This window comes from Sarcophilus harrisii, chromosome 3 (genome assembly GCF_902635505.1).
Source record: "Sarcophilus harrisii chromosome 3, mSarHar1.11, whole genome shotgun sequence".
Lineage (NCBI taxonomy): Eukaryota > Metazoa > Chordata > Mammalia > Dasyuromorphia > Dasyuridae > Sarcophilus > Sarcophilus harrisii.
In genome coordinates, this window is record NC_045428.1 from 608,607,626 (window position 1) to 608,622,341 (window position 14,716).

Below are 14,716 nucleotides of genomic sequence, written 5' to 3' on the forward strand. Positions count from 1 at the left end.
TCACTTCACCACTGAAAGATAGGCCTCCAAGAAAGCTACCCGGACCCAAGGAAAGAGACAAGACTTGGAAGGAGAAAATAAACGTTTGGATTTTATCAGCTGGCTGCATCTGAGGTGATTATTACTCTGACCCGAAACTAAGGCTGTCTCTAGAAGAACCTCCCCAAGAAATCTGCTCTCCCAGAGAACCATCATATATTATATAAAAGAAGAGAATACCACAGAATGGAATAAATGGGAGACAAGGAAAGAGGAGAGAGGTCAGAGAATGCACCTGCCTCTCAGTCTCCTTATATCATTATCATCTTCTATTCTGCTGGCCAGAATTAGATCCCAGCAGCCACTAGCAGATGGCTCCTGTAACAATCCCATTTCTCTCGATTTGAGATATATCCAATCATAGCGTTTCAATCCACCATGTCTCAGAAATACTTCTGAGGTCAAATTTGCCTCCTAGAGGTAGAACCTCTAATTCTTCTTCTTTGCTTTTGTAAACTGATGTGAACAAAAGAAAACAAAGGACCATTTTGTTACCATCATATAAAAGTTACTAAATATTTTTATTTATCAAAATTTAAACAATGGAAATTGTTTTAAAACTAGTGATTCTTTATTGTTGCCTGAGCATTTAGATTATTAGCCCTATACACTATTTTCAAAAGTTTTCTCTTGATTATAAACTCTTTTCTATTGAGGAAGTTTTCTTTTTCAAGCAATAGCTTCCCCAATCATGACACTCAAAGGGCTTCACTCCAGCATGAGTTCTCTGATGTCTAATCAAGTTTCCCTTCTGACCAAAGATTTCCCCACATGTATGACACCGAAAGCGCTTCACTCCAGTATGAGTTCTCTGATGTCTAATGAGGTTTCCCTTCTGGCTGAAGGCTTTCCCACACTCAGTACATTCAAAGGGCTTCGCTCCAGTATGGGTTCTCTGGTGGCTAATCAGAAGTCCCTTCTGACTGAAGGCTTTCCCACATTCACTACATTCAAATGGCTGCATTCCAGTATGAATTCGCTGGTGATTAATAAGATGGCCTTTCCAGCCAAAGGCTTTCCCACATTCATTACATTCAAAGGGTTTCACCCCAATATGAGTCATCTGATGGCTAACAAGGGTTCCTCTGCGACTGAAGGCTTTCCCACATTCATTACATGCATAGGGTTTCACTCCAGAATGAATTCTCTGATGGCTCATGAGGGTGCCCTTTTCACTGAAGGCTTTCCCACAGTCATCACATTCAAAGGGCTTCACTCCAGAATGAATTCTCTGGTGTCTAATAAGCGTGCCCCTCTCACTGAAGGCTTTCCCACACTCTCTGCATTCAAAGGGTTTCACCCCAGTATGAGTTCTTTGATGGCTCATCAGGTTTCCCTTCTGACAAAAGGCTTTCCCACACTCTTGACACTCAAAGGGTTTCACTCCTGTATGAGTTCTCTGGTGGTTAGCAAGCAGCCCCTTCTGACTGAAGGCTTTTCCACACTCTTGACACTCAAAGGGTTTGACTCCAGTGTGGTTACTCTGATGGCTAAGAAGGGTCCCCCTCCGACTGAAAGTTTTCCCACAGTCATCACATTCAAATGGTTTCTCTCCAGTATGAATCCTCTGATGTTCCAGAAAATGTTGCCACCAAGTGAAGGCTTTTCCACATGAAGTACATTCGTAGGGTTTGGCTCCAGGGTGAATTCTCTGATGCTCAATAAGTGTTGACTTTTTGATAAAGGTTTTTCCACATTCATTGCAATCATACACCATCTCTCTGTCACATGTTCTTTGACATTTACCGAAGTCTGAGTAGAAACCAGAGACCAGCTAAATGAGGTAAAGTTAATTAAATATAATTCCACTAAAAATAGGGGGAAAAAATGAAGCATTCCACTAAATATAGGAAAAGAGAAGAAAACAGGTCAGGTTAGTATTGGGATGGGAGGATACATCCTAACTATAACTATGAAATAAGCAACAACAACCACTACAAATGGATCTGATGAAAGATAAAAATAGTGTTGAAGATAAAAAGGCATTATGTCTGGAGTGGGACTACCAATCAGTAAATCATGGAAGCTTTCAGACACATATAATTATTTCTAACCTCTCTTTGAATTTTGTCTACTTAATTTTCTCATTTTCTTTACCACATTTCGTTGTATACATTTGAATATCTACAGTTGTTCAAATAAAATTTGACCTAAAAGCAAAACATATATTGTGCAGCTGATTTCAGAAAAGCCAGGAAAGATTCACATGAATTGATGCTTAGTGAAACAATCAGAACCAGGAATACATTGTACACAATAACAGGAATGAGTGATGATCAACTATGAGAGGCTTGGTTCTTCTCAGTGGTTCAGTGATTTGAAGCAAACCCAATAGATTTTGGACAGAAAATGCCGTCTGCTTCCAGAAAAAGATCTAAGGAGACTGAATGTAAATCAACACGTGCTATGTTTACTTCTTTTTTTGTTTTTGTTTTTTTACTCTTTCCCATGGTTTTTTCCCTTTTGCTGATTTTTCTTTCCCAACATGATTCATAAAGCAATGTACGATAACCAAAAAAATAAATAAATAAACAAAATAATAAATAAATGTGTTCTTCAAAAGACTTTGTTTCTTTTTTATCTGCCTTTCACTGTCTGTCCTCTCAACTGAACTCTCCTTATGACAAAGAAAAATATTTAAACAAACAACAAAAATCCAACACAGTAATCCCTAGTCTCTCATCTCTGTGTTGAGAGGTATGATTTGTTATCCATTATATAGTATGAAGATTGCTCAATCCCAGTAATCAGCGCTGGACAGCTCTGCAATGGTATCAAGTATAAGACTATTCCCATGGGCAAACTACGCTGAATTGTGCCGTTTTCCCTTTACATTATTTCACATGAGAGTTTCCTATTTGCCATTTCTTGTAAACAAATAATATTCCATTGTATCATCTATCACATTTTGTTCCAAATTCCCCAAGCAACGCATACTTACTTGGTTTTCAGTATTTTATGACCAGAAAGTTTCTGTCACTGACCCTGCTGGCATAGAAGTTCCACCGTGGGGTCTCTGAGTCAAGAGCTATCAATGGTTCGGGGAGTTCTCTCCCATAATTCAAAACTAATTTCCAAAAAAGTTCAACCAACATCTAATCATTTGCCTTACTTCCTCACAATCACTCCAAAATGGGATATTTCCTTGAGTTCTATCATTGGCCAAGTTGTTTTGATTTAGGTGTTTTTTGTTTTTTAGATAGGTGGAAATTTTCTTTTTTACTAGGAAAGCTGTTCAGATCACTTGAGCACTTGTATATTGGGGAGACATTTTGTTCTCACACATCTTTTAATTCTCATTTCAACTCAGTTGTATGAACTAAATAGCTGATACAATCAAGAGCTTCTTTTCCTTCCTAAACAGAGTGAGGATTTTTTTTTTCTGAAACAGCTTTACAAATTTATAAAATATAAGTTTTGGTTTCACTTCAGTCATCATCCCTAACATACTAAATACTTAGTTTAATATATATTCTATCTACCTAATAAGATAATATTTGCAAAAGTGCTTGGTCTAGTGCCTGACATAAAATAGGTATTATATGCTTTTTTCCTCCCCTTCCTGCCTATCTGTCTTTTACAATCTTCTATATACCTTGATTGTTTAGGAGTTTTCCTTCTTAGTTAAAAAGCAGAAGAGAGATTGGGGGACAGACTAGATATGGCTGAATCAGAAACAACTGAATAAACCCAAGAATGTAAGATACTCGGGAAGAACTTGTTCAGTAAGAACAGGAAAACCAGACTGAGTCTTGGAAGAAATTTAGTTGAAATCAAGATGTGGAGTATGTACCACCAAAAGGTCTGTAGGAATGCAGGTTAAAAACCAGAATATAAAGATCTCACAGAGCATAACATGAAAACTCAGAGAACTGGATTAGGAGCCTCTCGCAGTTAGTTACAGCATTGGGAAAAAGTCTTAACCAAATTAGGGACATAGGCAACCAAAACAGATAAACCAAAATAAATAATTACTCTTGTGGGAAAATGAAAAGGTTTTGTATTAATCAAAATCAATGTAATTAGGATAAGAACAAAAAAAGTCAAATGAAAAAAAATTTGTTACTCTAGTAACCAAAATCTGGTTTGATAACCAAAATGTTTGGGAAATTAAGTGTGTGTGTGTGTGTGTGTGTGTGTGTGTGTGTGTGAGTGTATGTGTGTGCACCCGCACTTGTCTCATACCTAAGGCAACTCCCTAGTGGGAGCCCTATAATGTTGAAATGAAAACTTTAATAAACATAGGAAAGATTTTTCCAAATTATTTATTGAGAGAAATTACTATCACTTCTATTAAATGCAAATCAAAGGAACTCTGTTTCATCTCATAGTCCAGGGATACATAAAGATGGGAAAAGATGGTAACGGTCCATATTAAAGGGGTTGTGGAAAGAAAAAATTATTAACATGATGTTAGTGAATTAATCCAACCCTTCTGGAAACCAACTAAGAATTATACTAAGAAAGTGACCAAAAATGGCTTCAGTTTCACTCAGAGATTTCCCCATTGCTTCCCCCAAGAAGATTAAAAACAAAATAGAAAAAACAGTTCAATACACATGAAAATACTTACAGGAACAATTTTTTGTGATTTCATAAAACCAGAAATAAAATAATTGGCAAGAATTAGAGAATGGATTTCAAAGTCTGATTCTTCTTGTGCAGCAAAATAACTGTATGGACATGTATACATATATTGTATTTAACATATACTTTAACATATTTAACATGTATTGATCCACCTGCCATCTAGGGGAAGGGGTTGGAGGAAGGAAGGGAAAAATTGGAACAAAGGTTTGGCAATTGTCAATGCTGAAAAATTACCCATGCATGTATCTTGTAAATAAAAAGCTATAATAAAAAAAAAAATTAGAGAATGACTAAACAAGTTGTAATTTGTTCAACAATAGTCAGGTTCCCACTTAGTGAGAATAAATAATCTCCTGATACAGTTACATATCTGAATTCAAACTACTCAATATTATAAATTATATAAAACATGATTTATTTATTACATATAAATATATTATATAATATATAAATATATATATTTATATGTAAAATTTTAAATATTGGGTTCCAGCCCAATGGAAATATTCGGGATAAATTCAAATAATATGACCCCTTCAGAGGGTTTCTCATTCACTTATTAGGGCCTAACCGTAATAGAACATCACAGTATCTTAAGAAACAATGTACATGGGAAAATATAAAGGGGCATAAGAAGAGCTGCTGGGTGAAGTAAGCCTGACCAGTGACTACCTCTGTTCTCTCTGAAAAGGTGGGGAGCCTCTGGTTAGGAACACAGCATACATGGCCAGATCTGGCAGATTTGTCAGCTGGATTTGCTTTTGCAAAGTGTTTTTTTCCTTTCTTTGTGTTTTTTTCCTAAGTGATAATTTCCCCCCCAGAGAAGCTGGGAGAGAGATATTAGTGACGCAAAAACAAAATTTATCAATACAAATTAAGAAAAAAGAAAATTCTTCCCCTAAACTACTGGTTGACAACTCACATAACCTCATTCTTCAGGGATTAAGAAACTCTCATCATGTCACACTCGCCCATCGGTGACACTGAACCTCCTGCTATCATTATTCAAGCCCCATTCCTCATTCCCCCCACTCCCCGATTCCCTTCTCCCATCCCCTTAACCCAATTCCCACAACCCTCCACTGTAAAGCTGTCCTGTTCATGGAGCTCTCTGGAATGCCCGCTCCATAGGCAACAGTTTGCTTTCACAATTTCCTCTTCTCCCCATCTCCTGCCCTCCCACCACATATATTCCTTCTCTCCCTCAAACATCCTATCTTCTCAGTTCCTCAGCCTCCTCACTTCCCACTAGCTACCCTGCACTCCACTTTAGCCACACCCCAAGATGGTCACTCCCAGATCTTGCTATCACCCACAAATGTTCCACCCCCACATTAAGGAGTTATGAAATCCCCTTATGCAACCATAATCTATTGGCATTTTACCTCTCCCTCTGCCTCCCCTTCCATAATGCTTCATCCTCTCTGGAACCTGCAATCCCTTGCCCCCTCGGTTCTCTCCCAGGCCCTCTCCCCTGCACTAGCCACTCTCTCCTCTTCGCCCCATCGGCTCTCCTTGGTGAAACAATGTAATTCTACGCTGCCCAACTCTCCTGATCCTCTTATCCAATCCCTGATCACACCCAGCCAAGCCTCGGCCTTGGATCACTCCCACCATTGGTAGCCTTGCACACATGCTGCTGAACAAAGACAGAGAAAACCAGACGGCCCGAGTCCACTAGAAAGTTATGTTGCACATCTTTAAGTGGGCCCTCACTGCTGCTAGTCAATTCTACCATACCTCCCTAATCGACTCACCCTTCCACTCTTTAGAGCAGATCTTCCAAACCTTCTCATCCCTCCTCAAACTTCCCAGGGTTCACATCCTCTCACTCTCAGCTGAGAACTGTGCCTTACAGTTTACGGGGGGGGGGGGGGGGGGAAGGAGACCATTTGCTTCCTCTTCTTCCTAGAAACGACATATGTCACATGAAACTAGCAATATCTAAAATACAGAGAAATAGGAGCTGATTCCTCCAACAATGAGTCCCTGCACCCTTCCCTCCATAACACCTTTCCCCCCTCCCCCCTCCCCTTTCCTTTCCCTCCCTGCTGAATTTTATTCCTTACTCATTTTTGCCAATACTTTGGAGAGTTTTAGACCTTAAAGATGCTTTAATTTGCACTTCCTGAATATCGTGTGATCAAATGTTATTTCAAGAAATTATTCACAGTCTATGTTTCTTGTTTGGGAAAGTATCTATTCATTTCCTTTAAGCATTTACCCGTTGTCGCCTGGGAGTGCCGGGTGAAAAGGAGGCACAGATCACATAAGAAGCTGCACGATGTGAAGAATTTCTAAAATATCCAAACATCACAAAGACAAGCCCACTTTCTATAAGGACGGCAATAGGTTGCAGGGAACAGAGATCGGCAACAGCTGCGCTCACGGGAAAGATGAAGCCGGATAAGGACGCTGCCATCCAAGGCTTCCCCAAATGCCTCCACCTGTCATTCAAATGTCCTTGCTCTGAACAACCAGAATCCTCTCAGCCCAGTGTCCCTCACTCACCTGGGCAGGTGCCTTTTAGGACTTTCCCCTCAGGCTTATACGGAGCTGCTCCTCTCTCCAACAGGGAGATCACCTCAGGTTTGGATACTACGAGCCCAGATCCTGGAGACACGGGAGGGAAAGGCTTTGGGACAAAGAGGCCCCTCGGAATTCAACCGTGAACTTAAGCTAGGAGCGTGATGGGACTGGGGAGCTTCTGGGGATCTCCCGGGCTCTGCCATTCTGGCCAAGTCCAAGGCCAGGTCACACACCTGAGAGGGGCTCAAAGGGATCACAGGGGATCTGAGAGGCCCTGATCCCTGGCCTGCTCCCGGACTCTCTCAAGGAGCCACGGCTAAAAAGCAGAGCCCGTAGGGGAGGTGGGAAAGCCGGCAGGAGCCCAGAGCAAGGGAGCCGAAACCCCCTGAACCTTCCCTGCCATCTCCTCCTCTTCCTCTCTCTGTCTGTGCTGTCTCTGTTTCTGTCTCTCTTTGTATCTATTTCCTTCTCTTTGTGTCTCTGTCTCTGTTCCCATCTGTCAACATTTACACACACACACACACACACACACACACACACACACACACACACAAGTGTATGTATATGTACTTAATACATAATCCCACGTGTTTGTTACAGCTATGATTCCTGTACCTTAACAAACAGGGCAGGGCGTGGGGAGGAGGCGGAGAGGCCGGGGCTATGCCAGGGCGCTTACCCACAGACACCAGGTTCTGGTAGTTCTCCAGCATCACGTCCCTGTGCAGGGCCCTCTGGGCCGGGCTCAGGTGCCTCCACTCCTGCCACGAGAAGTCCACGGCCACGTCCCGGAAGGTCACCGGAGGCTGAAACACCAAATGTGTGGCCCGAACACCCTCACTCTCCCGACACCCAGAAGACCACAGCGTGGGCGGAGCACTCACTGACCTGGCCTTCTGTGGCAGAGGGTGGGAGGGAAAGGAGAGAAGGGGGAAGGAGGCTGGGGTGAGAAAGAATGGAGAAGGTGGCCGAGGGGTTCTCCTGCAGACTTTCTGGATTTCTCTATTCTCTCCCAGCTCCAGGGCAGCTCACCCATGTGAGGGGGCTCAGAACGAGAAAGATGGCAGAAGCATGAAAAGGAACAGAAGTGCGCCATGAGTTAAACGGCTGCAGGCGCCTAAAACAATCACGGAAGCCCGAGGGTGCTGGCCAGAAGCAGCCCCCCTTGTGGCCCCTACGCCTGCCTCTAAGAGCACAGGAGCCACTTGCATCAGGAGGATGAGCTTAGGGACCCCTGAAAAGGCCTCTAGCAAGAGGGGCAAACGTGTGAAGGCCCTGCCTTCTGTAAGTCGGCTTGTCAGTCTGCGCACATTTGGGCACTTTTTAGGCCCTATCCCCAAGGAGCTTCCCTTCTAACGGGGAGACAGTGTGTGCAGGACTGGGGTACAGCACACCTACAGAGCACCAAGGCGGGGCTCTGGCAGGAGACAAGGTCCCAGCAGAGGGAGGCTGGAGGGGGCAGACACAAAAAAATCAGATCAAAAGAGAAAAAACACAAGAAAGAAAAAAAAAGCAAGCAAATGAACAACAAAAAAGGTGAAAATGCTACGCTCTGATCCACATTCAGTCTCCACAGGGAGAGGCAGATCTCTCTGGAGGCCTGGAGTACTTTAATCACGACTCCACTGGAATTTCAGCAAAACCTCCTTAAGGAAACCCAGGAAGCCACTCAGAGGTGGAAGGGGCTTCCGTGGGGGCTGGCAGACTCCCCTTCTTCGGAAGTTCTAGAGCGAAGGTAACGACTATCTATCAAATGTCAGAGAGGGCAGAGGTCGACCCCAATGGCCATCTCTGTCATCTCCAGTTCACCATGTGCTTCATTTTGTGTTCAACCCTGTGCCATTAAGATAATGTCACTTTACTGACCACATTCATATGGATAAATCATCTCACAAAGGGAGGGCCAGGACAATCACCCTTCTGGGCACAGTCAATGCAATGACTGCCAGCTTAAACAAGATCTTGCCAGCCTAGAACCTGGGGTTGAATTGAAGAGTGAAACTGAACCAGGAGAGGCGGGGGGAGGGGAGGGATGGAAAGACCCAAATGGGGACGAAACAGTCAGATGCACACATCCAAGATGGAGAAGTCCCAGACATCGAGCGGTTTGCATCAGCAGCCATCAAGCTCCCACAAGTCGTGCATGACAAGATACCATGACACGGTCCAGAATCTTAGGAGTCATACTGTCCTCCATGAGGGTGGAGAGGGGCTCACCAGACGTGGCCCCTGACAAGCGACCCCTGAGATCTTGTGCCACGAGGAGGAATGAGACTGAGAAGCTACTGAGGATCCAGAGGAGTTAAGCCAGGACAGGGAATGTTCAGCCACTGCTGCTTGCCCCAGAGAAATCACTGCAATGAACTTACACAGAAGATCCTGTCAAGGTAGACTAAGGAAAGACTAAAGGGATTCCAGGGAGAATGGGCGGCTCAAAGGGGTGTCCTCCTCTTCACAGAGATCCTCAAGAAGGCTGGATTCCCCACTGGTGGCGTGTGCCCCATGGCTGGGTAGACAGCAGAAATTATTCCCTTCCAGCTTCCTCTCGAGATTCCGTGCCCTCCCATCAGCCATAAAGGAGACTAGCCGAAGCCTTGGACTGGGCATGGATGAGACCAGACCATTCCAAGGAAGGCAAAGGATGGAGCATTTCCAGAAAGGAAACCTCCACTCACCTGGGGCCTGGCTGCCAGAAGCCCAGAAGTCATCCTTCCTCTGTGCTTCTGTCCTGGGGAAAGCGGGCTCTGAAGAAGGGCAAACTGTGGAGAAGAGAGAGGGTCAATCGTGTCTAGCAGCTTCCCCTGTCCTCCCTCATTCCGAGGTCCCATAGCCTGGGTCACCGCTCGATCAACTCTCTCCACCACTATCCTCAGGCTGCCAAATGTCTCCAGAGGGAGCTCAGAGCTACATATTCACGTTCCTTCCAATAGGATCCCCACAACTCATGGTGACCTCTCTCTCAACTTCTGCTGGCTCTGTATCCCGTTCTCCATTCCATTGGTCCCTATTTTTCATTTTTGTGGAAGCCCAAATGCCCACCCCACCAATGGGCTTGCTTACAAACAAGACTAGCATCAACATCAACAAGACTATGGCAACGTGAGCCGATTCCATTTCCTTCTCTACGTGAATTTTCATTCTTGTCCACCCTGCTTATCTAAGGAGAGACTGATCTCTTCCCCTCGTCCATCTCCTACACTCGTGCTAATGTTTCCATTTTCTCCTGCTTCTTCCAGGACCCCAAGTCTATCAGTTATCTATTCAAACATTGAGACAGAGTTCATTTGGTTCACTCAAATGTTTGACTAGCTCAAACCAAAAATTCATCATCCACGTTTCAGTTTGAGCTTAGAAAACAGGTTTTCCCACGGGAGAATATGAGTTCCAGGAAGGAGAGGCTCTTATTCCTGTCTTAGATGTCCAGAATCTAGCACAGCACCTGACAGAGCAGGTACATCATAATCTCTTGCCGACTGACAAGTTCGTGATCTAGCACAATATCCAAAGCCTTTGTCTTTGGCCATGTCAACAGGTATTTATTAGGCACCTATTAGATACAGCCACTGTGAATGAATGAAATAATAAAAAAGCACTTATTAGGTATTCAGTAAGTGCCAAGCATTGTGCCCATGCCTGGGTATAAAAAATGAGACAGTTTGTTTATATAAGGAAAGACAACATCTAGAGGGGACTGGGGGCCAGGGAAGGGCAAATTGGTCTGAGGAATCACGAGATAGTGAGCTACTGAAACAGCAGGGCAATGGCCTGCCACTTTGGGCAGTAGAGATACAGTGGCCTTGTCCCTCCAAGAAGTTACATTCTATGGGGGAAACAATATGTACACATATAAGTATATGCCAAATAAATGCTGGGTAATTTTAAGAGAGAGGTACTAGCAGCAAGGGATAGAAAAAAAAGATCCAAAATAGCTCCAGGAAGGAGGTGATGGAAACTAATTATGCTTAATGCCTGGAACTCTTCAGTTGCCATTTCTATCATTATTTTGAACAAAGTTAAGGAAATAATTGTAGAGATCCAGAACTTCTTCAAAGTTCCACCCTCTACAAATAATGTTTAGCAAATTATGATCCTAAAACATCTCCACAAGTTGTGAACTAATCCACTCGTTTTCGAGAGCAACCTGGGACGACAATCAGACTGTGCAGATCCTTGGTTCCAGCAATACCTGCTGGGTTTGTGTCCCAGAGAGATCATAAAAAGAGGGGAAGGACTCATGTGCAAAAAAATTGTAGCAGCTGTTTTTGTGGTGGCAAAGAATTGGAAATTAAGTGGATGCCCATCAATTGGGGAATGGCTGAACAAGTTCTAATACTGGAATATAAGGGGAAACTATTGTATTTTAAGAAATGATGAGCAGGCAGATTTCAGAAAAACCTGGGATCGATGCTGAGTGAAATAACAGAACCAAGAAAACACTTACACAGTAACAAGGTTATGTGATGATCAACTCTGATGGACTTGGTTCTTCTCAACAATACAGTGATCCAAGACAATTCCAAAGAACTGGTGGATTCTGAATGCAGATTGAAGCATTCTTGGAAGTATTCTGGGACAGGGAAGCCCACCACCTCCGAAGGCAGTCCGTTTCCCTTTTTGGACAGCTCTCACAGCCAGGATCTCTCCTCGCCTTTAAACTTGAACTTGCTTCTTTGCAAATTCTACCTCCTTGATCCTGGTTCTAGCTTTTGGGGGGGGTAGGAGGTGTGTTGGGGGAGAAGGGTGAATAAGGGTGGAAGGGAGGAAATCTCCAGTCATCCTGATCTGCCACAGGACTCAGGGGGCTTTGAAGGAGAGAGAGTGAAGCTGATGATTTTGCTTAATCCTATTTATTTGCAAGTCAAGGCATCACCTCCCTGATGTCAAGGTCCTTTTCAAAAACAAAGGACAAACAAGGAAGAATAGTAGTTGCCCCTCTGGGGACCCACCTGGCCTATTCCAACTGGGCAACAAAGCTCCATCCCTCCTTCCTTCCCTCCCTCTTTTTCTCCCTCTTCTTCCTTCCTTCCTCCTCCCTCCATCCACATAGGGTTTCATATCTTTACCTGCTCTACCCAAAGAAATATAACTTTTGATCACTGAAACCTCACAAGATATCTTGGGGTTTACTGGCTAGATTTCTTTCTTAAGGACCATGCCTTAAACCCAAATCACTGTAGCTCTCATTGAGTCAGGGAGAGCCGTGACAATGACAAGTGGTCAGAAAGCGAATGGAAGGTTCAGATGAGATAAGAACAGACATGGCATAGCAGGAAAGAAAGGGAACTCCAACTCACCTTGAACCCGGTAGCCAGGAGTGCAGGAGCTATTCCTTCCTCTCTTTGTCCACTTGTGGGGAAGCAGTGTGCTCAAAAGTGAAGCTAGGGAAGAAAAAGGAACCATTAAGAGGATCATAATAGTCCCAAACTCAACAAGCTAGAAAGATCCCACTCCCCACCCCCCATCCCTTTTTACCTGCCACACTAAGTATAATTCTCAACCTTGTTACTGAGAAGGATACAGTGGAGCAAAGGAGAAGCCCTCTCCACCCAGGAGCAGAGATGGAGCAATGGACAATACCTGCTGAAGTTCCACATTCAGGACCATGGACAGAGCAGCTCCCAGGAGACAAAGCTCAGGGCCAGAAATCAGCTTCTCTGCCCCTGAGGATCGGGTCACAGGCCATCCATGCCTCCCTCCAAGTAACAATTAAATGTTAAACAGCACAAAGGCAGCCATCAAGGCCAAGTATTTATTTAGGACTTATTATGTGCTAGACCCTGTGCTGGACACTAGGGTACAAAGGAGAAAAAACCAAAAACCAGTTTCAGCTGCTTCCTGGGGCAGAACCACAAACCAAAGTTGGGAAGTCACTGGCCCTGGTTACACCCACCTTGCCTCATCCCTCTACTGCCCACCCCTCTCTCTATTACAAGAAGAATGAGATTGTGTCAAATGCCCGGCTAAAATCTGGGAATCCGTCATGTGCTGTGAATCTAATTCAGTATCCTCATCCTATCATTTACAAATCCCATCTTCCCTTTCTGGAAATCTGGACACTTGCCCCTCCCAACGACATACCTACCCCACTCTAGACTCTCCTCAGTTCATCCTATGTACGTGGTTTGCACATCGGTGTTTGCGAGTTGTCTCCCCAATTACCCCCAAGAGCAAAGGCTCTTATCTAGCACGGTGCCTGGCACACAGAAGGCGCATAATAGGCGTTTGCTGCCCAGTTCTCCCTGATCCGCTTCAGGACCACGGATCTGACAGTTTTTAGTAAGATGGAGCCTGAGCTGACTCAGAAGGGCAGCGTGGCCGCCCCATATACAACATTCCTCTTGCAATAAAGGAGTTTAAACCTAAGACACTGGAGCCACGGGGCATTCAAGTGGTCCAGTGGGAACCCCATCACGAGTAAGGCTCCTGCAGGTGGCACGTTGCAAAGCACACAGACCCCAGCCTCTGCCCCCCTCGGAGCAGGAAGATCCAAGCACTGGCTCCCTGGGCCCAGAGACCACGGCTGGCGAGGGGGAAGCGGCACCCGAAGCAGAACCTCAGCTGGGGCCGGAGTCTGGGGCTCCCACAGAAAAGCCCGGGACAGCAGCCCCCAGGTAGGATCCTGCCGCCTCCCCGCAGCCTCCGGTCTCCCTATCCCCCCAATGTCCTCTCTCCTTGCCTTGTCCGCCCCGGAATGTTCCCCCTCACCCTGGATCACCTCCGGCCCCTGACGCGAGCCGGGCAAACTGCTGTCCTGCTGCCCAACCGGAGGCCACTCAAAGGAGAAACCAACCACCCATAGGCATTTATTAAGCGCCTGCTGTGTACCAGGTGCGGGGGAGGGGGGGGGGCTGCAGAGGCTTCCACTCCACCCGGGGAGACCACAGGGGCCGGGTCGCTCTCTGAGGTGAGGGAGGCCCCGAGCTCCCGATGCCCCCAAAACGTGTTCTCCCCTCTTTCCCTCCCGCCCCTGCACTTCAGCCTTAGTCCCTCCCCTGCCCCCGCTCAGAAACCTCCTCCCCAGCCTCCGTCAAGGAAGCCAAAGAACGCCGGGCTCCGACAATGTCAACGTCAATCACCCTCCACGCATGCTCCGTTTCTGCCCCTCTCACCCCGCCCACAACAGCCCGGAGTCCCGTCTGGCCCAACTACCGTCCTGCGCATGCTCGGCTTTTCCCCGCCCACGATCCCACGCTGGCGGGGCTCCCCTGGCTCAGCGCCGCTCTTCTGGCTCCCTCCCCGTCCCTCACCCTCGCTCTCCAGCACCTGCCTCCCCTCAGCCGCTCCAGGTCACGTAATCCGCGCCAAGCCCGGGATGGCTGACAGGCGCCATACGCATGCGTGCGTCAGGAGGCGGAGGAAGGAGGCGGTGCCTGGAGCTGTCGCCCAGTGGGCGTCACTAGTCCCTTTCCTCCAATCAGAAGCTCGGCTTCCTCGCACGGCCCGCCCCCGCGCTCTTAGGGTCTGGCAAAGCCTGCGGGCGCCCTCTTAGAACGATGTTTTTAAATGCATGAGATAAAATACTCGGCGTCACAAAGGAAATCAATTAAGAACAAGCAAT

The 14,716-nt window shown here is 45.6% G+C and overlaps 1 protein-coding gene across 2 annotated transcripts; it reads right to left on the bottom strand.

Moving 5' to 3' along the window:
- Positions 1-546: 546 nt before the first annotated feature.
- LOC111720104 (zinc finger protein OZF-like) lies at positions 547-14,499 on the bottom strand. 2 transcript variants are annotated; one of them, XM_031964097.1, is made up of 6 exons: positions 14,406-14,499; positions 12,453-12,536; positions 9,834-9,917; positions 7,838-7,964; positions 7,141-7,242; positions 547-1,791 (listed from the first exon to the last, which is right to left on the bottom strand). In XM_031964097.1, exons 3-6 carry the CDS (start codon positions 9,864-9,866, stop codon positions 674-676), a joined length of 1,380 nt encoding a protein of 459 aa, XP_031819957.1. In that variant the 5' UTR covers positions 9,867-9,917; positions 12,453-12,536; positions 14,406-14,499; the 3' UTR covers positions 547-673. The 2 variants fall into 2 exon arrangements, with proteins under 2 accessions (XP_031819957.1, XP_031819956.1); XM_031964096.1 differs by lacking the exon at positions 14,406-14,499 and adding an exon at positions 12,736-14,111.
- Positions 14,500-14,716: the final 217 nt, after the last annotated feature.